General features: G+C 32.7%; 1 protein-coding gene across 1 annotated transcript; it reads left to right on the top strand.

The window, feature by feature from the left end:
- On the top strand, positions 1 to 25,845 carry LOC111633266 (homeobox protein Hox-D11-like). Its single transcript, XM_023377804.1, has 3 exons — positions 1 to 1,221; positions 11,827 to 12,101; positions 24,311 to 25,845. The coding sequence occupies exons 1-3, from the start codon at positions 795 to 797 to the stop codon at positions 24,869 to 24,871; spliced, it is 1,263 nt and encodes a 420-aa protein (XP_023233572.1). The 5' UTR covers positions 1 to 794; the 3' UTR covers positions 24,872 to 25,845.

The following is a 25,845-nucleotide window of genomic DNA, read 5'->3' as shown; positions in this document are numbered from 1 at the left end:
CGGGTCGAAAGAACAAGCTATTTATTTTCAACTTTACAGCTTTGGCTAGTATCGGTATCGCATCAGCGGTTGAAGTTTTTCGTGTTAGAGGAATGTTTCCAATTTGAGAATTGAAGTGGCGTGTTTAGTGGTATACGTTTCTAAATTAATCTAGTTCGCGTCAAAGTTTTTTTTTTAAAAAAGTTGTTATGGGGAGTGTGTATGTGTGTATGTGTGTTTGTATCGATCCTGGCAATTACCGTGAACGATCCGTAGAGTGATATAGTAGTTAATTCGAGCGCAAATATCGAAAACGTTTCGACTTCCTCGTCTATATTCCCGGTAAGCGATCTCGGCTCCGGACTGTACAATTAACCGGTCACGATTCACCTATGTGACGACTTAATTGCCAACCGCACCGACCCTTCTGCAACGAGCATGCGCCGTAGACGACAGTCGGCAAAGCGCTGCGACCTCCGTCCAGATCGACAGTAGAAGGTTTGGCTATCGCCACAAGCACGGGTGTACTGTCGACTACGAGAGGATTTCTTGTGGGCCACGCTTAAACGTCACTCGGTCACGTATGTAATCGACTGACGCGTACAAGTCCTCCGATGTAATATTTATATAGCAGGAGATTCGTGCGATCGAAACTCCTGTGCCATCAAGTGATTCGGAATTAATTGTAGTGCATTTAAATTAAGACATTACGTGCAAGCAACGCTCAGTCCTTCTATCGATCGCCGTGAGAGAACGACGACGGTTCGCTCAGCCGCCGACCAACTCAGTAGAGGATCGGACAGAGCGCCGTTGAGATGTCTGTTCGACCGGGCGAAAAGCCACTGACTACAGTCAGAACGTGGCACCCGCACGTGTACGGCAAGCCACCTCGACAACCAACTCCTCATTTTATCGTCGATATACTGGGTATGAGAGAAAAAGCACGATCTACCGTGGTACTCAATGGTGCCCGAACGTGTTATCAGCCCGAAGAGATGGAACACAGACTGCTGGACCAACCTCTTAACTTATCCTGTGGCGAAAGGACTGTTTCGCCATCCAGGACTACAGACTTTAAGGGAAACAAAACGCCCGATACTGTACCTCCGATATCACCGGTCGCATCTCCTGCCCTGTTGTGCCAGAGATCTTTCTATCCGACGGAAAATGCGGGAGGTGGTGGAAAAGATGCGAAATTCACTCAAGTCAATGCGAAAGATAACGATCCACAAGCCAAGAAAAGTAAGTAGGTTACTATTAAATTTTTTTTTTATTTACAAAAATGCAAAACGTCAAATGTCATCATGTGTGGTATATTAGACCGGTTACGAGGCTAAGTGGGGGTGTCCGTGGAGCGGATGACGTCAGGCATGTTATCAAACAAAGGGACAGTCGAAGCGGAAGCAATCGGTGACATTTCCTGGCTGTTCTTCCAATACTTACCATTGATCATGCCACCGATCTGTACATCTAGAAACTGGAATATTAACCGAAGCATGCAACAACAATTTATTGCCGCTTACGGGAGAAAGAAAGAGAAAGAGCTAGAACCATTCTCAAAATCGCATACAATAATTCAGCCTAACTTTCTCTCCTATCTATTATTATGCCAGCACAAAAAGACCTATTACTAGTGTAGTTTTAAACGGGAGAAGGAGCACTTAAAATAGTTTGATTAATTGGGCGAAAGTCTTTCTTGGGTTCCGAAATCATAATATGGAGCAGAACTGATTGCTTGGCATGAAAAGACCAACCGAGTGGTTGCTGAGAGAAATATTGATTGAATAGTAGGGACGGTTCCCCCGCCCTGGTATACCCTCATCTGTCTAGCTCTAAATAGACAGTTCTCTCTCTATGGCAAAGCTATTAATAGTCGGTTATGTTACCGAGAAGTTTCGTAACGCGTCTAGACCGAAGGATCTTAACAAGTGTTATTTTTTTAAATTGCTAATTCCTGCAATTGTTAAGTGCTTGGTATATTTTCGTTCGAGCGTGATTATGAACGTAATTTGTGAAAGAGGAGAGTCACTAACACGCACGTAAGCGAACGGTAAACATTCATACTTCGATCCAATCAACTTAAAACCAAATTCGATAACGGAAAAGTAGAACAAGATGAATAAAATGATTTTACCTAGTCAACAATTAACAGATTATTTCAATTTATAGTCGCGTGCTGTGGAGATATGAAAAGTAATTGCTAAAAGTTTCATGACACGATTTTAATAGGGAAGTATGCAAAATAATCTTTTGTTTATCGTTATTATTCAAGGCCTTTGAGATCTTATCAGTTGTATGAATCGTAGGCTAGAAATATATATATAACTAGTTGTATATAACCCTAACTTTGTCTATTAAGCAGAAGAGATGAACTTTATATTCTTAACGACAAACGTTTTAAACTCCAGTCGACTTGAATTGGTCATTGTTTCTAAATGACGTACAGTCACGCAGATTAAATTCTGTCAAATGACAATTTAATGTGTCTTAAATAGACTGCCAGACAAATTTAGACTTTATCTCTTCTCGATATACAAATATTAAAAAAAATTTTAAATGAAAAAGCTATCTTCTTCGATATTGGAATGTAGCTTTTAAGAAATAGAAGGAGAGAGAGAGAGAGCAATCGTTTACCATTTTAACAAGAAAATTATTCTGATATTTAAGCATAGTCTATAGCTAAAGAAGGTTGTAGAAAAATATATTGTTTCGCTCACGAAACTTATTCCGCCGTTCTGAGAAGTAATAACAGTGCATCGGATGAACTAAGTTTGTTACAAAGTGTTTTATCTCCGCCTACAGAATCATTTTCCACAATCGTTTGCTGTCTAACGATATTTGAAGTGATGGTACTACAGCATTGAAAAACGAAAAGAATGTTTCTCTTTTGATCAAAATGGCCTCATTCGTCAAAGCAGTCAGAAAAAGTCTTGTCTTCATCTCTACTGTTTTTCCATTTTGGTTTTCCATCGGTCACGATACATCGCGATATTTATTTCTTCCTTTTAAAGAAATTAGAAGTCTACATCTATATAAACAATATTTTAAAAACGAGAAAAAAAAGTATAAAGAAATAGGAAAAAAAAAGAGAAGCAAAAGCTAGAATATATACTGTATATATATATATAAAAAAGCAGCACTTAGAAGTCTTCCACTTATTTTCCAGATTAGATAAGTGGCAATGGAAGAAGTCTCCAGGCTACAATCTATTTTATAGGCTTGGACCGGACGAATTTGGGGTGACGAAGTTAATGCAAGCATTAGTTTGACGCAAGATGTGCGAAGGATCGTCACTATCCTGACATATAGGCCTATTTCCAGTCGTTTACATTCGAACAACGTCACTCGGAGATTGACGATCTAACTAGAAGTAGATAGGACTAGTTGGGCACAAGACTAGCTAATGCCTGTCTCTAAATGTGCAATTCTGTACGTTTCAGAATGGAAAATTTTCTCGACGTTCTTAAAAAATACTCAATTATGATTTCCTGGAGCAAAAAGTTTCAAAAAANTTCATTAATTTAAAAATTGTTTTTAATCAGAAAACAATGTTTAGAAAGATTCATCACTCGTTGATTGATAAAAATTTTTAATTATCTTCTACAATTTGACACATTTTAAATTTATTAAGCATAACAAATTACTAAAAGAAATTCAGTAATCACGAAGTAGGCTATCTGACACCTTGTCGGCAATCTTTGCATATTTATACCCTTCGACACTTCAACTTTTCTTTCATAAGAATATTCATGTGATTTCTAGTCCATCTGGCCGTACTTGGGGGTGGTTGTAGAGTACGTGACTCGAACGAGTTTACAAAGGTATTAGGGACATTGCAAATACCGGACATTAAATCTTCCCGTGATTTACAAACAGTCTTTTGTTTGGCCACCCGTCAAAATATTTGTACAGCAAACATTATGGTACAAATGAAACTATTGAGTGTAAAAAAGACTCTTAAAAATATTTGTAACCATATGCTTATTTGTAATACAAATAAATTCTCTCACTAACTTAATCATTTAGACGTTCTCATTTTACATACTTAGACTCGGTTCCTTTGTAAATGCAACTCAGCTATTAATGGAGCTTCAGTAAACACTTTCTCCCTTCTTACAAGTTTTATTCACTAATTTTATAATAGAGATCTTCACCGCTCGTCTGAAGAGCCTTTTTTTTCCTTGTTTTTTTAATCAAAGCTCATCAAAATTCTAATTCTATTCATAATAAAGTGGGCCTAAATACAGATTTTTAACTTATATCATATGTTATCTTTCGAAATTGGTTAAGAGATTATAATATTATTTATATAGGCCAATAAAATTTAATTCAGAATTAAACTCCTTCACTTATACATATATATATTCTATCTAGTTATGATATGGCGTAAATTTCTTTTAGTGAATTCAGAGTCCCTTAGGCCTCTTTGTGGTATACTTTCACAAGCGCACTGTCAAGAGGTAATGATATTAATATCAATAGGCACTTTTGACACAATAAATAGACCTATCCCACATCAGATTACTGTAGGAAATAGGAGAAAAAGACTTTTATTACAGGACCCATGCGGCTTCTGTTTAGTACCGCTTGGCTACGCATGCTCGAGACTGCAAAAACCTTTCTCGGCACCCTTCCTGAGGGTGCATATTGATGGGAATATAGCCTATTGGCGATACACCAGGCCTTCATTTTCCCCTGTCCACTTAGGAGGTGTAACAGTGTATTTCACAGATGTGACGATGCATACTGTTCCATCCTTCATCGAGCTTTGTTAGCAATTCTTATAGAATATGTGCCATGTTAACAGGTGGCGTGACTTCGCACTAAATGCAGGAAATGCCGAACTTTCGATATTTTTTTTTAATACTTCGTATTGTAGTTATTGGCTATAATGTGTTTAGAGAATAATTTAACCGAAGCAGACAGACTATTAATAATAATTGTGTGAAGAAATATTTGAATATATAGGCCTATATACATATATATTCTTGTCCGGTAGTTTAATAATTTAGTTTTTCTGAATTTTTTGTTGAAAAAATTTATATAAAAGATATTAGTATAATATAGTTTAATATTTTAATAATTCGAATTCAAATCGAAACGATTAAACAGCATTGAAAACTTTGTAAACCGTCAATTATTGCTCGTCTGCCGTATGTAATATATCAGCCCGATTAGCTTAACAGCTTGATTTTTCTAACATGCTTTTTTTTATTTTAATTGAAAATTTTAGTAGAAAATACACCAGATTAATCTATTTTTACAATTTTAATAATTGTGCAATTAATGTGCTTAATAGGAAGCTTCATAAATCATCAATTGATGATCAATTCGTATATAAAATAGTAGTCTGATTAGCTTAACAATTTAATGTTTTCTAACTTTTTATTTTGGTTGAAAAATTAGTATCAAAGATATTAGATTACTTTATTTCATAATTTTAATAATTCTAGCGTAATTGATGCGTTTAAAGAATACAGAGAGCTTCACAAACCGTCAATAAATGAAAGTCTTACGCATGTAAAATACTCTTATTACACAACTAGTTTAAAAAAGGCAACTAATTTAAGAGAAAAAAAGAAAAACAACCCTTTCAAATAAAACTGATTTAACTTGAGTAGACCTATTACGGTCCATTGCCAAATCATAGTTAAACGTAGAACAACATCGACTAGAGACGAAAGAGAGAGAGAGAGAGAGAGAGAGAAAGAGAAAGAGAGAGGAACTAAGATTACTGCAGAGCAAGTCAATTTAGAAACATTGCTTTACTTCTCTCTCTTTGTTACCAGATCCTATTTGCAAGAGTCGGTCAAATATATTGTAATCGCTTTATATTCTCTTCAGAGTAATTACTCTATGTGTCGGCTAGTTAAAAGTAAAAGGAAAAAATCCATTTAGATAAAGGTTGTGTTTTGATGACACAACAGGTGGATGGATAATTTATATATTAAAATTACATCTATTGTAGAAAGTGAAAGCAGAAAAAAGTTTGATTGAAAATTCTCTTTCGGTTATATAATGCCATCATTTTATATATAATATTTTAAAATTGCTTTAGATTAAACAATTAAATCAAAGAGAGGAAAATAATTTGATTTATTTGAAGAAAACTCTTTAATAAAGCCGGACTCTTTATATTAAACTTTTTTTTTCTTTTACCTTCTTCTTCTTCTTCTTCTTCTTTCCTCGAGTTAAAATAAAATTTGAAAGAGTCGACATTAATAGAAAATTCGTTATAACATTAAACTAAACTCTCCTTCATTCTACTAGCCATCCGCTTACAAATCTCTTTACCGAAAACGATGCAGAATGGGACAAGCGATGCGCGAGTTCTAATTTAAAAAGGCTCACGAGTTCTCAAGGGTGTTAAAGGTGTGAGCAACTTCACAAATGTAGTTATATAAAAGATAAACCGGAGAATATCAATTCAAGCTGTCACTAGTTGCATAAAGTATAGCAGTTTTTTTATTCTTAAAGTAGTAGTAAAATAGCCAAGAATCTATTAGAATACACGCTTGAAACGAGATTGATAAAATGATGCGACGACAAAGACGATTTTTGGAAGCATATCTTCTTCCAAATAATAAAAAGAAAAAAAAAGGAAACAATCCTACATCCAGATTACAGTTTGAAGCTTTAAAAAATACAGAATAATAAATTCACTGACAGAGGGAAACTTTGTTCGTCCTTCTAATCCCTACATGTCCGGTGACTCATGCACTACCCCACGGCCACAAATAAATGAAGTGACGGAATACTGATTCCCTGTATCTGACTAGATCGATTCGACACCTGAAATACTTTAGTGCAACTATAGCAGTCGGACCGCTTCAAATCCAATTTTGCTACTGTCTTCTATAGAGTTACAGCCGGTAATACTTACCCGTCTCCCTTGCGAGGTTTGGATAACGATTGGTGGCCATTTTCTTTCAAAAATGTAACCATCAGCTTATACAGTAAAGAATATTTTGCCACGTTTTATTTTTAATATTTTCGACCTTTTTATATATAAAATTAACTAAAATTTAATCATCTTTTACATGCAAAAACCATATCTTTAACAAGTGGAATCTGTACTGACGTTTTCGTGAAGTTTTTTTTTTAAAAGAAATTCATTAGGCCGTAAGTTTTAATATAGAATTTTTAAATTTTTGATTAAGGCCTAGTTTTTTCCCAGGCCTTAAATTTAAAAAAATGGTTTTTTTCGCACTTTCTAGCAAATTTATTCAGAAATTACACTCGCATTCGGCAGATTGTATCATCTTTTCATTAATATTTTAATATTTTAGATGATAAATATAAGTTTAATCTAATATTTTCAAACGAATTTATAAGATTAGAGAGACTGAAAAAGTGAAAATTTTAAAAATATTTGCATTCTTTTAATTTTTTTAAAAATTTTATTTTAGTAATTATAAAATTTTAGTAATTATAAATTACTAAAATTTTATTTTAGAAATTTAAAATAAATTTTTTTGATTTTTTTTTTCATTGTTTCAAAAAACAATAATTTATAATTGCCGATAGTTGATTTAAGGTTAAATAAACTTTATATAAAACTTTATACAGTTTCAGTAAAGAGTATCAAATAATAGAAACAAGATATAGATAACTAAAATTGTCAAAAAGTTCTGATAGGAAAGAAAAAAAAAGAAAGAAAAAATACAAGCAGATCTCAACAGCCTGAAGCGAAAATGCTATGAGGACGTTTTTCCTTCGCAGTCCACTCATAACTGCCCACCTAACCCGGAAATAACATATTGCCAGTCGTCCAATAGATGTTTCCTGCAGCGCTCGATGTTGCTGCACTCTCTTCCAAAGTTATTGCTGTTATAACTGCGCAATCTCTATACAACTGCACATATGATTTTCCAAAAGTGGCAAATGCAAATTTTCGTTTTTTTTTTTTTAAGACGAAAATCAAATGATTAATTTTCGTAAAAATCTAACTATTGCATTTTCATTAATATGAATAATCTTCGGCACTTGATCCTTTCGTATTTGAATTTTTGTTTTTGTCTGAATATATTTAAATCGAGATTTTTTAGTAATTTTTTTTTCTTTTGTAATGTTTAAGCTGTGCTTAAAAATTAAAAAAAAATGATATTTATGTAAGAATTTTTAAGTCTTTTTATCATTTTTATTTGTTAATGATAAGAAGGTTTATACGTAATTGGAGTCTTTCTTAATNTGTAATGTTTAAGCTGTGCTTAAAAATTAAAAAAAAAATGATATTTATGTAAGAATTTTTAAGTCTATCATTTTTATTTGTTAATGATAAGAAGGTTTATACGTAATTGGAGTCTTTCTTAATTTATTGCCTCTTATATAATTAAAAATATAAGTTTTATAGGGGAATAACTGTGATAAAGATTTTAAGTATAGGCCTACAGTAATCGTAAAAAATTGGTTAAATTTAGAGGAACGTAAGGAATGCCTTTAAAAATGTTATAAAAACAAGCTTGTCAACAACGGTTTAGATGTCTTTGAGTGACAGGTAATCTGACAGAAGTGGAATGGGTGGAAAACTAAGAACGACCATTTCGACGAATCTAGATTACAACCTTAGACTTAGATAAAACTCAACTGCGGTATTTACTTGAATCGAATGTAGCAAACTTGTTGCTATATTTCGATCAGTATCGACAGTGTAATAGGGAATGTGATCGAACGTCAGAGTTTCTAGAATTAACCCAGTGAAGGAGGGATTTTTCAACCCCCTCGACGTCTGGATTGAGTAGTAAACAAGTTTGGAAAGCATGAACCGGTTGAGTAAAGCAATTTAAGTTTATGTGGGTATCAATAAAGATTGATCTGCTTGCTATTGTTTCCTTATGTAAATCTCAGTCTCTGTTGTCTCATTATTGATTTTACCAATCGAACACAACTGTGTAGTATCTCTGAAGGAAACTGCTAGCGATATCGATATCCTAGAGGAATTATGTTTAGCCAATTTGTTTTACATAGTTTTCTTTCTTTAATGCTTTTCTTGAAAAGTATGAAAATCATTAAACTCAGGTTTATAGAACCTATTTATTCATTCTTGTTTCGAGAAATCTCTTGTTTGTATTTGGTAAACTTTACCTAAAAATTTTGTTTTGCCAATCAGAAAATTATAGAGAATATTTTAATATTAAAATTTTACACGTTTATTTTTATAAGACGTTGTTAATATTTTAAAAATTTTATAACAGAAACAATCGTTTATTTGTTTATTTTTCCCCATTAATCAGGTTCAAATATCTTAAAGTACTTAAAAATTACTTATTTTAAATCATTTCGATATATATATTAGTCTATACAACAGGATTAAAAATATTTAATCAGAAAATAAACAAGGTTTTAAATAAGAATATTAATAACTTGTTTCGTTTCAACTCCATATAATTCATTTCTCGCTGTGAGCAATGAAGGAATGAATTGAATGGTTAAAGTCTATTTAAGGCAACCATAACCCAATTTTTAGAATTAAATACTCATAAATCGTTCAACTTACGTCAAAAAATTATAAAGCTTAAATATCTTGGAGGAAAAGCCAATTAGTACACAGAACATACTAAATCATTTATTAAATAGGATAGAAAACTTGAAGGAAGCAGACAGGACATTCATTTCTTTCTGAATTTATTGTATAAATCTTATCTGCCAGGTGTTTTGTAGGGAAATATCCCTCGGGCTGTGCAGGTCCCATCAGGGCAATAGACTGTGTTCCTACCATTACAAATTCTTACAGTTCTTTGCAAACTTGGATATCTCGATACCAAATTCTTTAAAAAAAATTCGAGATATTTTACTTCATCAAATATTTCTTTACGATTAAAATATTTTCCTACAAAAATTGAAAGAGTATTATTGATATTTTAGAAAATGCCATGTTTTATTGCCTTCTAAGATTACATACAAACAGACAGCCAAGTAGCGATTGATATCATCGTAATAAGCCATCTTTTTTTTAATTTAGTAGTCGTATTCCGTTGAAATTTCTTCCTATTTTTGAAGATTAGAATGCAAAATAACCGCATACGTTTGAAAATGTAGTCGTCTCTTGAATTAGATCATCTATTCTCCACGATCTTAAACCAGCAACAAGAAGGGAAGCTACTTAGTAAACATGAAGTGAATTCTTTTAATTTTAAAAGCACCAGTTCTTTAAAGGAAACACTAAAGTGTTGAAAACAAAATCTTACAAGTAACTGTTTTTAACAGAGAGTAATCGTTGTTAAAAGACAACGTAGAATAAATCGGATAAGAAAAACTTATGTAGTTTAGCGATTCATCCTTGAAGAGATTAATAACTTCTCTTAAAAATAAACTGTTTATCCTAATTTTCATTTTGAGAAATCCAAATCTGTCTGACAACTTATCTCTGCAGTTATCGGCTGTCTCCATTATATCCATCGTAAATTGCTTCGCTCTTAAAATGCATCGTCAGCTGACAGCTCTATTAAACTAGTCGTGACGTCATCTAGTTGGGCGGATCAGTTGGCTGAGCTGCCTCCCTCCCTCACTACCCGCTAATTGTTATGCCAGTCCTCTTCTACTGAACACACACCTGCCATTTCCTCACTGTCGCACCCTGGAACCATTCCAACACTCTTCAATACACGACTCTTAATAGCTTCTGCATGAACTAAATATAACATTTGTCTGACTCGCCATTGCGCTTGTTTCGCCAACTTTTATTTTCTCGCTTCGTGTGTACAACATTCCACTGTCGCTTTAAACTTTCAATTATCTTCTGAAGAATTATACTGAAAATTACTGCTAAAAATAATTAGATTGGATTTTAGTAATTGGCATGATTCGAGTGGCATAGATTCCGTTTATTTTTATAGTTATACAATTCACTTTTTTTGAAGAATTTCATTTAAACTATATTCTACCAATTTCGCATTACTTTTCAAAGTTATTACATGAGTATATTCAAATATAAAACGTCTAGTAAATGACATATACGATAAAGTTTCAAACTGATGCAGATTTTCTCATTCAAAACGTTCCGTTCCTTATGCTAGATATATTTTTATTTTTTCCAAATTCCAAATTTTTAATTTATAACTTTATTCCATCTTAAAATACTCCATCTGACCACCAAATTTTACTTTAGAAATGCTCCAGGTTAGATTTACTTTTTATATATATATATATTTTTTACTTCTAGTCTTAAAATTGCTCCAGATTATAAAATTTTCGGGTGAAAACTTATGGAAATATTCTAGAACCAAATCGTCTATTTCGATAAGAATCTAAAAATTTTTGCAAATAAGAATATTGAAAATTTTTCAAAATCCTGAAAACAGCAATATTTGAAGGATCTTCAGAAATCGGCTTTTTTCAAGTTAATGTTAAAATTTCTTCAAAAATTGAAAACCGATAGATTAAACTTTTCAAATGATCTCATATTATTATTTTTTAAATTCTTTTTAACTCTTATATATCCTCTATGGTAAATCTATTGAGTTGAATTTAGAATTCTTTCAGGTGAATTAGGCATTGTTCTTAAATTCCTTTTAGTTCTTTGTTTAAAGTTATTCTTAGCATTTAATGACTTAGAATTTATATCAAACGTAAAAATAGCTCATCGATACGAAATCTATTATGCTTGATTTTATAGAGAAGACCCTTCAAAGAAAAAAATTTAATATTTATTCTGTGAAAGTCATCATAGCTTTAATTGTACTCCAACATAAATACAACTTATCAATGCTAAACTATTGAGTTTAAAGTTTTTTTTAAATAAGTTATTATTTTATTAAAATCGTTAATTGATAGAAATGAGTCATTTTTCAATATTAAATTGTATTACATTATTCTATTAAAATAAATACATTTTAATATTATTGACAGGTGTAAAAATTGCAAGTGGTAAAGGTAATAAAAGAAAAAAAGACAAAACTGCCGATGCATCAGATGATAGTCCTACTCCTACAGCACCAGATACGGCGTCAACACCATCAACTACTGAAGAGCAAACCTCTGATAAAGGAAAGAAGAAAAAGGCAAGAACAACGTTTACGGGAAGACAAATCTTTGAACTAGAAAAGAGGTTTGAAGTAAAGAAGTACCTGTCGTCTAGTGAAAGGGCCGAAATGGCCAAATTATTGAACGTCACGGAAACACAGGTAAAAATCCGGTAATTTGTATTTTCAAATCAGATATTGGCTTGGTTATCAGTATTGCTTTGTGCTATCTTTGAAGTAGCGTAGTAAGAGTTAACAACTGCAATAAAAGTTAAAAGTGCTATTACTAAAGCTAAACTTAAATTTTGGTAACAAATTCTCTATAGCTACACGTTACATTTATATTATTAAATTAAGAAAAAAAAAAGAAATTAATTTTTGCATAACTTATCAAATTAAGAATTTTAATAGAAAAAGTATATAAATTGTTTTTTATATATATATTCATAAATGTTATCTTGTTTTGTAAGAGGAATAGAATCCTTTACAGAGATTTAGTTTTTTGAGTTTAGAAAGCAACAAGAAGGGATAACAATTGAGAGAAATGTAACCTGATGGATGAAAAGGCCTTCCGAGTGATTTATTTATTTTAGGTTTCGGAATTTAGATAGAAAAGTCTGAAGTAAATTGAAAGGATCTATTATTCAATCCCAGAAAAATTCCTAATAAAAAAAGAGGAAAAAAAAAATCACAATTTTTATCTTTTTATCGATATTTTACTTTAAAAACTAAATCCAAAAATTATAGGACTTAACGCAATACAACGAGAATAGATGGGCCTAGATGAATTAATTCACCCGAAAAAGATACGTCAGTCAATGGGAAATAAAAGAGTAAGATTTTCCAAATTGGTCATCAGATTTCTATAAATTGAAAGGGTGCATTTGCCAGGTTTTCCCTTTAATAAATCAATATGAAATGCTGACAAGTTGAAGAGAAATCAAGTGCTGTGAGACTTGGAAGTTGTCAAGTACAAAAACCAATAGAGCGTGTCTGTAATCACACCAACTGGGTGAACGTAAGACTATTTGTCGACTGTCCACTGTCATTACTCCAACTATACGACATTTGGGGGAAGGGGGTCCTCTTGCTGTCAGCTTTATCTATTGAATTATACCTAGCTCTGCACTTTTAGCATCCCAAAGATTTTATACCTTAGGTAAAGTTGATTAAACTAGCAAACTGTTTTAAAAGAGAAACTAAACTGTGACATCATTGTCTTCACAGTTTAGTTTCTTCTATATAATAATTCGGACAGACAACTTCTTGTATCTTTATCATATAAAGCTTTCCCTGTCATTCTAGATAAAATTTAACGCAAATCCTTTTTAATTATTACCATAATGTTAAGCAAATTAATATTAAATTAATATAAAAATGTTTAATTAAAGTAAGTTTTTATCTGGAAGTTTTTAAAATGTTTTTTTGGAAATTTCATATAAAAGACAGAAATAATTTTAAAAATATCTTAATGGATAACCTGGGAGTTTCGTGTATACAGAATTCTTTTGGCTTTTTTATATTATTTTAATTAATTTACGAATTCTTGAGAATAGAAAGCATTTCTTCAAACATAAAAGTAGCCAAATGAATTATAATTGGTAGACAGAAAGAAGTTTTCTTATTTCTAAGCTACTTTTACGATTAAATATGGCATTTAGCATTCAACAGACGATATCACGTATTTTCTCGCTAGATAATTAAATAAAATATACTTATCACGTCGAAATATAGTAAAAGAGTTAATAAAGAGTATTCGAAAACAAGTCACACAAAAACAGATTGTCTTTTTCGAGTGTTAAATCCTTGCGAAAAAATGTAGCTTTGCATCAACACAATAGTGAAAATCCTACATCAGAAAGATGTTTATGCAGAGAAAAGGGGAAGTAATCTTATATTGAGATTTGTGTAAAATGTCACCGGTTTTGTGCAGGGTGTAGATCCCATGACAGAAGATGGCATCGGGCGAATTCGCCCCCTTCGACAACATAATAAATGTTGGATGGAACCCAGAGCTGACTGTGACATTACTCTCTTCTGCAGGGAATTCTGTCGAGCGAGAGGAAAGTCAGAATGATAGCAAAGAACCTAGTTCATACCAAAACTCTCTCCTCTTCCTGCTTGATCTGTTTTTTTATTCTCCCATTTAGATAGCAATTCAATTTTGACAAATGTTTGGAGACAGAACCGTCCAACAACTTTCGCTTCAGCCTCTGTAGATGGAGAAGATCAGAGACTGCAAATCGTTATTTGGGGATATTATCTATCCAGGTGTCTGGAACCTTACATATGTAACGCTGGATGGATTCTTCCCGGCTCTAGATAGAGAAGTAAAAAAATCATTTTTTAGCCAACCTCAGCTGTATATGGCTCAAATGCGAAAAATGCCCAAAGACAGCCATGTGTGGTTCAGTTAAGGCCTCCTATCTTACCAAATGTACCGAGGATTTGTCTGTGTAAAAGAATTGAATGAGGGATTTGGAATGGTTCAAAAATATTTTATTTTCAGTTCAAAATTCAGCAAAAGTACGACTCTTACGATTTTTATATGAAAAATTTTATATTCTATTAGTAAAGGAACTGCTTTGACTGTATGTCATCCTCCCTGTTGTGCTAGAGTTAGACCAAAAAATACTGCAACCAGATCAAATTAAAATATGTGACACTCAGCAAAAATTGAAATTTTGAGCTAAAATTCTATCAATAAAAAGAAAAATCGGATCTACTTATCCTGTTTGTTTGTGGTAGTCATTCCATTAAGGTTAATACGATATCCTAATCGAATCTAGACACACAAACAGTTCAGTTAATTGTAAATAAGCGTAATTTGCAGATAACCATGAAGCATTATCAAGCAGAGGTGACTCAAATAGTACAATCATTATCAAAAGAATTTTCATATTTCGCGTATTAATTACATATAACATTATACCCTTAGGCATATACTTGAATTTAATTTAAAACTTTAAATTCCAATTAGTTTCTCTAATAAGATGATAAAGAGAAGGGACCAATTTAAAGCTTGAAAACATTAAAATTTTAAGAGTGTTTTACCCTTAAATGTACGATGATATAATATTTAATACTTTTTCCAATGTTTAATTAATTTTATAAAAATGTTATTCATTGTAACATATGCTGATTGAATTAGTTAACGAACATTTTAAAAATTCATATTTTGTAACGTACTGTACATTTTCAAATTTACGTTAAAATGTGGCACACATTTTGAAAAAACAAAATCTACATTTTCTGCAAATTTACATAACGAACAAATTCAGAAAACATCAAAATCTTTAACTAAATTCAAGTCATAAAATAGTTGCATTCATTATTAAAACTAAATTGGCTTAAATTATTATATTCATAGAATGAAAACTTAATCAAATAAATCTTAAAATTTTATTACTTTTATAAATATTATAAAAATTTTGAGTTGATATACTCATTTAGAGATTTATTATATCTCCTTAAGTAAATCTGCCTTTTCTTTGATACTTTTTATACGATAAATAAGCATAACATTACTTTCTAACCGGAACAGATGATGTAATCATCTACACATCATTACTTTCTAGATTTATGGCATTACAAAATGAGTATTTTTAAAGAAAATTCGACCAAGTTCCTATTAGTCAAACTATGTCTTGCTGGGTCCAACAATGACTCTTTAATGTATCTACCGAGATAATTTCCTGCCAGTGAATAAGAGAACGCAATTTGATGGAATTATTCCCTTGAATTTATTTTTATATGGATCAAATTGTTTAAAATTTGTTTACTTTTCGTTTTTATATTAAATGTAGTTTAAATCTATTTATTTATTTTTTTTAACGGATTTACAAATTATTTTGTAGTCGGTATTATAAACGCTATGGAGTAGTTTAAATCGTTTTAAAAGGGAAAAAAATTAATCTATTAGTTTTCTGTTAGAAAAACGTAATAAATATGTATTAAAGAATATACTTTATATAGAAAATTCTTTAATATTTTAATAGAATCTATCAGGATCTACTAAAACCACACATTTTGAGCCTCTCGCTCTTCTGTACTGATGCAAAATCATTCTTAGGAAAAGATACGAAGGTTCTAGTTTAAAACCGAGATTAACACGTGTGATATCACGTTGTTCCCGTGCATAAATCCGCCACTGAACAATAACCAAAACTTGAGGCCCCGAGCTTAAAAAAAGGATCAAATGGCCTTCCTAACCCTCCTCTTGTAGAGCCTGAGAATCATACGCTTCTCAATTATGCGATCCGAATGTCAAGAAAGCTTGGCAGAGTTTTAAATAATACAGACTTATTTTCTGGTTTAAATCTTTTTAAAATAGTTTCGACGAATATTATTAATTTTTTATAACAAAGTTATTATTGATTAGATAAAAATATAATCTCTGAATTTATCAAAAATGATTTTTAAAAGGACAAGCAACATCTTAGATAGTGGTAGTCATAAACTGCACCTGTAAATGGCTTTAATGGTGAAAATAAAATTTTTATTTTACTTTTAAAATACCACAAAATTCCTCAATTGTTTTTAATATGCAAATAGAAGAGAATATAAAGTCGATAGCTTCATATAATAAATTAATATATTTTTAAACACTTCTTTTTATTTCTTAAAATCAGGTTTTCTTTTAGGCCTTAGGAAAGAAATCGAATTATTATTATATTTATTATAGCAGAATTATATGTGGTAAAGTATGTTTTTTCTGTCGGAATAAATGTTTTAATTCCGTCCTTCATTAATAGAAAACCTCTCCCCAAAGATTGCAAGCAATAGTGGTCGAAAAGACATTAGGACAAACTGACCCCGTGTTCTGGAGGGACAGCAATGGTCGATGAAGTAGAAAGTATTGATTGGGTAGCATATAGAAAGAGGGACCTGACAGCTGAAGTTGTTCAGACAGATTAGCAGCAGGAAGCTGAAAGTTTCGAGACAGGAAAACAACGTTAACCAACTTAAGAGGGTTACTTTACTTTCTCAATCAAGAATTACTTTTTATATAAATGCTATTATTCATTTAAAGTAGGCAATTAGAACATAAATATAGTAAAAAACTTTAAAAGAATATTATAAATCTTTTGTTTAATAATTGATATGCGAGTTTTTCTTAAAATGTTAAAAGTTAAATAGATTCTTATTCGAATATATTTCCCCGGAGAAATAGCAAAGAAAAGAGGCAATTCGATAAACATATTCAACACACGCTTGCAAAATGTGAATAACGACTTTGATATCGTTCTTTCAATGTCTTCGCAACGACTCCGAATGTAAACTAGGGACTACAGGAAACAAGTCACGAGTGCAGCACCAAGACGAGAAACAACTGTTGCAAAGTCTGTGTTAAAAGACGACTAAACAGCGACTATAAAGCTTGTTTTATGCACGGCCTGGTATCGTTTAAAGGGTCATTGTGCCGATAGGACGTTGCTGTTTTCAGCTTAAGATTTTACACACTATAAAATCTGTTTAAGTTGCTGCAGTAATCGGCGATAAAAAAATACAAGATTTGATGTCTTATTTTTTTGCATCTTTCTTCATTTAATTCTAATTGGATGTTAAAATGACAAGTCTATCTTGTTAAAGGCTTGATTGATCTTTAAAATGCCACCCATTTAATGTTTAACGTTTATTCGTGCCTTTAACCAATAACGCTTATAAACATTAATTGCCCAATTTTGCTTAAATTTTAGGAGTGGTAATTTTGGTTAGGTTTTTTTTATTATATTAACGTTGGATCTTCTTTATTATCAAACTATTTATAGGCCAGTTACTGGTATTATGCCCAAGAGCCAATTTAAACTCTAGAGACTGATGCACTTTAGTCTAGTAGTCTTGACTAATTCATAAAACGTTATCGGGATTCGTAAGTCAAAAATAACTTTACAAAGACAAACACGATTTGTTTTAGTTGAAAACAAACAGAATCCTCTAATTACAGAGTCGGAACTAGAAGAAACAAGCTAATCTCACAAGTCAGAATTAGTAAAGTAGGCAGTGTCATTTATCGCAGTTCTTTGGCATCATCCATCGCTCGTGAGACAAAACAAAGTTGACTGCAGTGATCTATTAAGTCTTCCTTCAAGTAGTTACAACACAGGCGACAATCTCTATATTAAGCAGTCTAATGCACAGTCCACAACTAAAACACTTCCAACACCGCACCCCCAGGAGGAGGTTTAATTCCTCCGTCCAACCGATTCACTCTACCATTAGCAAGCACACCAAATTAAACCATTAATCTGGTGCAAGACTCTGGGTCTGGCGCCGCGCCTCAAAGACTTTAATAATCCAGCCGACAACGAGTCTGTCACAGCTCCCACTCATTCGCTCCGTCTCTCTCTTTCCTCGGACAGAAACACGTACGATCGATAACGGGGATGTTCGCTTGTAATTAGAGCAGTACCCGAGCCTTCTTATCGTCTCTCGTCCAGCCGTAACTGGAGTCGTGCCGCGTAGCAGCATCAACCAACCCCCCGTCACCGTCATCTGCCAAATGTGAGTCTTTCTGTATGTGTGACTGTCGAGAAGACAAAAAAATGGTAGGGTTAAGTGAATTTCGACCGATAGTGGTCTGAGTAAATTGGCAGGAACTGTACAAATTGCCCGCGGATGCTACCGATAGCTCTGTCTCCTTCCCTTCTTCTTCTCCACTTACAGTGAAACCATTAAAGTGATGAACTAGTGAATCGATAGGGCTATATACAGAGTGTCTCTCGCTGGTCTTGTCAACAACTTCACTCGCTCGTTCGCCATCGGATTGAGAAAAGTTATGGTCTTTAATCGAAACGTCCATGAAAAACAAACAGAAACTTTTCGTTGCCTTCCGGTGTTTTTGGCTTGTAATTGGTAAACAAATTGAGGGAAAAAGTATTTCTCTTTAAATCACTTAACAGTGTTTTATTAAAGTAGGCTACACCTTTGTAAACAATTCAAACTTTAACACACAAAAGCATCATCAGTCGAGTTTTTAGATAAACGAGATTGTTTAAATATTAATCTGTACAAACAAAACAGACGGTTGAATGAAGTATTTATTTATATCCGAGAATTGCATTTAAATGTGAACAAAACCGAATCTTAAAAGTTTGCCAAGAATCTTAAAACTTTCATACGCTAATTTGATCCTAGCGTATTATTAGATGGAAATGTTCCAGCATAGTAACCTACTACTATAGAAATGGAAAAAAATGAACCTTAAAAACTTAAATCTAAGTATTCATTAAATACGTAATAAGTAGAAAGTTGTTACAAAGAATTATTATTATTTTAAACAAATCTGAGTATTAATAATGAGGGTAAGGTAAAGTGTAGTATGCACCACACGTGTCTGCCGGTCTCACGTGGTGCTGGCAAATCGCCAATTTTCTCTTTTCTGTTTGGACTATGGCACCCGGGACTGTTTTACAGACAAAGAGCCGATCGTCTCTCTCGCCTCCGACTTGGGAGATAAATTTTACTCAGAGGGCGAAGCGTCAGATTGGAAAATTATCTCATCGGCCGCAATAGATTGTTGGAAAATGAGCGAGACTTTGGCTGGATATAAATCTTTCTCTTGAGAGGGTGAATATATCCTCGCAAAACTTTTTCTTTTCATTCGTTCCATACCAGACAGAAATGTCTTTCTTTCTCCTAGGAATAAAGTGAATATGGTTTATAGCATCGTTTTATTTCCATTTATTTAATGGCAATTACGGCGAAAGGTTGATGAGCAAACGTCGCATCTTCGACTAATTTTTCAGAAAACATTTTATTTCAGGAAAAATATTTCTGTGATGTTCCAATAATATGAGAGAAACGAGAAGCGTTTTTAACGATTTCGCCCTTATTTTTTTCTTTCTACATTTATTCGTTTAGTCTCTTGAAAGAAGCTACATAGAATTATTGATAGATTTTTGTAATTGTTAATGATAAAAAATAAGATACACTTAAAACTAAAATCTGTGAAAGTTATTTTATAGCAATTTATAATATGCGCTCTTACTTTTACATTATAAAATAAAATGGATTTTTGTTTAAGATGTTTATGGCAAATTAGAGAAGGATTTTATTCAGTAGAATAGAAAAATTGAATGCTTAAAAGAAATTCTTAAAGACCTATAGGCTGAAACCATTCAAGCGTCATTTTCTTTGAAAATCTGAACATCAAATAATTACATTCCGAACAAGAATCGCCCGAAAGAGCTGGTTCATAAGTCAGCATAAGCAAGAAAAATAAAACGGAGAAAAGCTAAGAGCGATGAAGAGAGCGTTGGGGGAAAGATAATGCGAACGTCTTCAAATAACGGCTTCATTAACCACCTGCATTGGTGGTGTCCACTTCGCACTGCAGGTAATACATACCTCCTGACAACGCGGACCGTTGTCATAGCAACTGCGGGGTGGAAGTGAAGTAGTAGAAAGATGGCTCACCTTGGTAACCAGTGGGAGGATCTGCTGCCGTCAATCACGCCACTTCTACTCTCCGCCTAACTTCTCTCTGAGTCACAGATAGGCATTTGTACATTAGGTTAGCTTGCGAAACGTGACGTTAGCTATGATACGAAGCACGCAATCAGACGCATCTGCCAAACTTGATGTCTGGATAACGGATCTCTTTGCAAGAAAGACGGCGCGATACATCGATGCTAATTAGACAAGCAAACGAATTAAAATTCCCTTTTGAAACGAAAAAATTTTCATTGGAGAGATGAGGAAAAAACACGTATTCTTTTGTAAATAGAGAAAGGGGAAAGTAGCAGATCATCGCCTGTTTTTAATTTAGAAAAAGGAGAGAAATGATTAAAAAAAAAAACGAAATTAGGTTTAAATAAATTGAAAAGGAAAGAATAAACCTGGTTGTGCGCTATTATACAGAGAATCATCCCGCGGAAGCATTACAAGGAAAGCATTCAAAAGAAAACGATGCTATAAAGTAGAACGAGGGACTAACACAGAACAATAGACGGTAGCAGCGGCGATATTACAGCAGTCCCCACTTCAACTCTCTTTTCTCTAAGCGATGTTTCGGAGCAACTCTCGGAGACCCGCCGGTATCTATTACTACTACTACTAGTCGCAGAGAGAGAGCTATCAGTAGAGAGACGGGATCCTTAAATCGTTTAGCCGAGCGAAGCCGGCAAAGAAGAAGACGGAGGAGGTTACTTAAAGCTTGTACGAACCATGGAGGGGACGAAATCGAGAGAGAGAGAGAGAGAGTTGCCCGGAAAACATCAGATCAAATCGAGCGAGCGGTGATGTTGGCCAAAGTGGTATCGATTGAATGAGGCTTTCAGCGTGCGACCTCCGGGTTTTGATGTTAGCGAATCGTGCTCGAGTATCTAGAGACGGCAATTCTACTAGTTTTCTTGTTTTCGTCAGTCCGGGTTAAACGCTGAATAAGCAGCTACATCGTATGACGGAAAGAATAGGTTGAGGATAAGAGAAAGAAAAAAACTTTCCAGACATTTCTGTCACAACCGCCTTATCTAGTAGAAAAGGAGAAAGGTCGGTTTTTACCCACCCTGCATCATCCTTATCTATCTTCAAATCTCCCACTTCCTATCAGCCAGCTTGAATGAATAGTCTTTTAAACAAGTCGTTTTAGGGTGGAGTTCTCTTTGTTCGCCACCGACCGTTGTTTCTCACTACGCCTCTACCGATTGAGGTTTCCGTTTCGATTTAAACGACTTGTTACCGTGGGCGATGAATTATCTACGCCCTTTACTTGATAAATAAACATTTTTGCATTTATGTTGCGACAAAAGACAAGATGACGCATCTCCATCCTTCTCCAATACAAGAAAACCGAGGCACAAACTAGTCAATGATTAGCTCTTTCTGCTTTCACAACATGTAAGGTTACTCGGATTTAAACTAATTCTATATCATCCTAACAATCAAAATTATCTTCTACTTTAAATTAATGAATTCAGAATCATACTGTTTTATCTTTCATCATAAAACTAAATATCTGCAGACGTATCTAAACATAATCCTCGTTAAAAATAATCTGGTGGAAAAGCTTAAGTACATGTGTTATCTAGTTTAGAACTAAATTAGTTGTGATTAGACGTTTCTAAAATGGAAATTAGGCATGCTTTGTGTTCAAAAATATATCAAAGAGAAATTCAAAATGTACTGTACAATACATATTAACTTAGCCTTAAATTATATTCGAAAAACATGAAATTATATTTCAAGATATAACGATGTTAGAATCGTGCATCTTCCTGAACATTTTCCGGATCTTTGTATCTTCCGAATCTCAAAAATCTTTTATGAATTTTGAGAATCTTATATTGTACTCTAAATCTTATATTTCTCTTCGAATCATGAGTATTTTACATTATCTACCAACAACAATATAGGCCGATATCTCCATTGAGAGTTAATGCAATGTGTAATATAGCGTAAATAAAAGAAGGAATAAACAAAGGTAAATCGCTTTAGAAACCATTTTCTACCCTATAAATTTAAATATTTGAAATTTCTATTTACCCAAATCTATATTGAAAACATATAAAATATTTTCATATTTTTGAAAGTATTTATTCAATATTTTACATTATTGTTTCCTTTTTTTTAAATAGTTCATTTTAAATAAATTCATCTTTCAAAGCAAAAACTGTAAAACTTTTCGACAAATTTGAATCGAATGATTTCTAACTTTAACAACATTTTATTATCCAAGAAATTCAGAAAGAGAGCGGGGAAGAGTAGATTTTGCTGCCAGTTGAAGTGAAACATTACACTTGGTCTTCATGTAGAGATTCGTATCGTTTGAATCAAGGAGAGTGTTCTTACAAAATCAATGACTGAACAATTTCCGACCAATTTCCCAGTTTTAAGAAAATAGGTTTATGTTTTTCAAATATGTTACCGGGGAGACAATGTCTTAGGTTTTAGCTTCCATTTTCTAATATATTGACATCTATAAAATGTAAATCCATTAGTCCCGTTCAAAGAAAGGAATCGCTTATAATTTGTGAAATAACATTTAAAAAATTAATACTAAACTATAAATTTTGACTTATATATATTTATTCTTTCTATATAATCGCATAAAAAATATATTATCCTAGTTTTTAATTAATTGATAACATTTCACATCACCCATATGTTAGCTATACAATAGATTAATGGACTTTCTAAACACATATTGATTTACTATAAACTTATAAATAGATATAAATCTGTATAATATAAAAATATAACTTATTATTTTTGAAATTAAATAGAAAAAAAAAGATTTGTTTATGATGAATCTTTTCTTAAAAAAGAAAGAGGATAATATACAAAATAAATCCTATTAACTGCTTACAAATTAAAGATGATTAATGAATTTCTTGATATGATGATACTTCCAGATAAAAACGCTTTTAATGCCACGAAGTTTTTTTTTCTAATCTCTGCCGATGAAACGATTAAAATCTTAAGAGCTAGATAATAAACTAAGCTATAAGTTTATAGAGTTATGTAACATATATTTTTTATGGTTAGGAATATAAAGTCAAAGAAAACGATTATCTGTATATTATCGTTTTGTTTGACTTTCAATATTTACTTTTAAGATTTTTGGATTTCAACTAACTTATATTTAGAAATTTGACTGTAAACAATAAAAATGATCATTTTACACGGATTTAAAACGTGTTATGAAACTAGTTTGGTTTTATAATTAAAGTTTTTAAATATTATTTTAAAATTAGTTTTATTTCGGGTATCTTTAACTTGAAATCGTAATTTTAAATAGAACTAGATGATGAAATTAAAAAAAAATAATTAAATGTGTCAGAGTACAAATAAAAAGATGCGATATTAAAATTATTTAAAACCAATTTTGTAAGGTTCAAGTGATTTTTAAATCACTCCAGGTGCAGGGTTGGGATTTTGAATAACCTCGTATACTAAATGCACTTTGTATATCATCCACAAAAAAAGTTTCTTTCCTTTTCCCCTCTGTATAATTCAAACAGCAATCTCTTGTATCTCCTTTCAAAATCTCTTAAGAGGTTCATACAAATCATGGTAGTATATTCCGTTTTTCAACGTTTCACTTGGAGCGAAATTGTGAAATCCAAAAACACTTTCAACTACAAAATAACATTCGGTATTTGTATACAGATAGATATCTCGCATGTACAAAGCTGTGAGGTAAATAAAACTTGAAAGCTCTATTCCACTTTGATGCCTCAAGTAGGATGAACACCAAGTTCTCTACGGGGAAAGAAAGCTTTTTTTTGTGTTTTATTTTAGACTTTGAACCCAAACTGTAAAAGTGAATACCGAACAGATTATTCGGTATAGACAAGCCGATTTTTATAAGATGTATTCATAGATTACAAGCAACATTTCTATTTTTTCTTCCTCCTTTTCTTATACAGGTAAAAATCTGGTTCCAAAATCGGAGGACAAAATGGAAGAAACAAGATGGAATCTCCAATGCCGAAGCAGCCGAATTAAAACCTGCGAGTGAAAAATCTAGTGGAAAAAACAAGAATAATAAATCTAACAAAGATAAAACCAATAACAGTAATACAAACAACAGCATCAACAATAACAACAGAATACCGAGTGGTAAAGTAATCACAGGCGAACAGCAGGATGTAATTGTATCAGCAGATCCCCAACCCGAATCATGTTTCCAGACAACGGAAAATGGACTATGTTTATCAGATAGCAGAGTTAAAAGTAACGACGCATACTGGTCTGCATCCGTATCACCAACAACTCCGTCTTCGGGGGTTCAAGATAGTTCTGTGGGTGAAACATCTTCCAATGAAGCGGAAAGGTACGTCTTGTCACAAACTGCGCTATTCGGTGATTCTCAAGAAGCGAGAAACGAAAATTCCGAGAAAGACTGGTCATCTCCAGCGACGACACCACCCCAAGATGGTCCTTCTACAACGGACTCACAGCCAAACGATCAAGCAAAAGAGGGATGACCTGAAACAGCATCCCCAAGAACCTTGTGTGCCTGAAACCGAGAAAATGTTAAAAAATCAGTTAGCATTTCACAAACAGAATGCAAAGGTCGTACGAAGGGATCATGTTCAGTCGATAAAATCCACACCTTCAAAAATATAACAAATAAAAATAAAACAACAATATTAACTCTTAAAATCCTTCTAAACTATTAGAAGACCCCCAAACGTAGAATAAGATATTTTAATTAGAAATTTTAATAAATTTCTATAATATTAGAACTTTTGCATAAAACAAAATTTAAATTTTGGAAAAATGTACTTACATTTTTTATTAGATCTTTCGGTCGTTTAAAAAAGTACAGTTTAGGCCAAAATAAGTACAAATTAACCTTTTGCTAGAATGTGAAACTCTAACGTCTACCGTAAAGAAAAGTGTCAATCTAAGTTGATGATGTCACGAACAGATCATCAACACAAATCTCGTTATAACGATCTCTTATATAGGCTATCCGAATAGTCATTTACTTCTCCCTCCAATCACTTCGCTGTGTCATTGCATATACCCTCTACCCCTGTAATGAAACGGGGAACGAGCACATTGTCTAAATTTTTCAAACTGAAAATCTTGTCCATTATAGAAAGAAATTCCATTTGTTATTTATTATTATGATAGTAGTTTTTATTTTATTTTACATCAATTCTGGTCAAATTATCGGAGAGTGAACGAACTTGATCCCAGTTGTGCCATCCATCGGCCAGTGTGTTCCAGCACCTTAGAATGCGACCAGCCTACATAGGCTCACTAGTGCCAAGTCCTCTTTAGAGATAGGTCTGTGTCTGTGTATATGTTGGTGTAGTTCGTCCATAATTTTCAAAGGGAGATAGGTTTTGGTTCTGTAGTAACCAACTACAGATGTCAAATAAAAAAGTATAAATATATATATATACATATATATATATCTATATATATATAATATTAACTTAAAATGTTG

Source organism: Centruroides sculpturatus, unplaced genomic scaffold, assembly GCF_000671375.1.
Source record: "Centruroides sculpturatus isolate CEXI.00-Female unplaced genomic scaffold, Cexi_2.0 scaffold681, whole genome shotgun sequence".
Taxonomy (NCBI): Eukaryota; Metazoa; Arthropoda; class Arachnida; order Scorpiones; family Buthidae; genus Centruroides; species Centruroides sculpturatus.
This window is presented reverse-complemented; position numbering and strand designations above follow the sequence as displayed.

What these genes read in the sequence shown, in the direction of transcription:
- LOC111633266 (XM_023377804.1), top strand. Translation starts at nt 795, where the DNA reads ATGTCTGTTCGACCGGGCGAAAAGCCACTGACTACAGTCAGAACGTGG. An exon ending in CGATCCACAAGCCAAGAAAA is followed by an intron (nt 1,222 to 11,826) that starts GTAAGTAGGTTA and finishes TATTATTGACAG; the next exon opens with GTGTAAAAATTGCAAGTGGT. An exon ending in TGAACGTCACGGAAACACAG is followed by an intron (nt 12,102 to 24,310) that starts GTAAAAATCCGG and finishes TTTCTTATACAG; the next exon opens with GTAAAAATCTGGTTCCAAAA.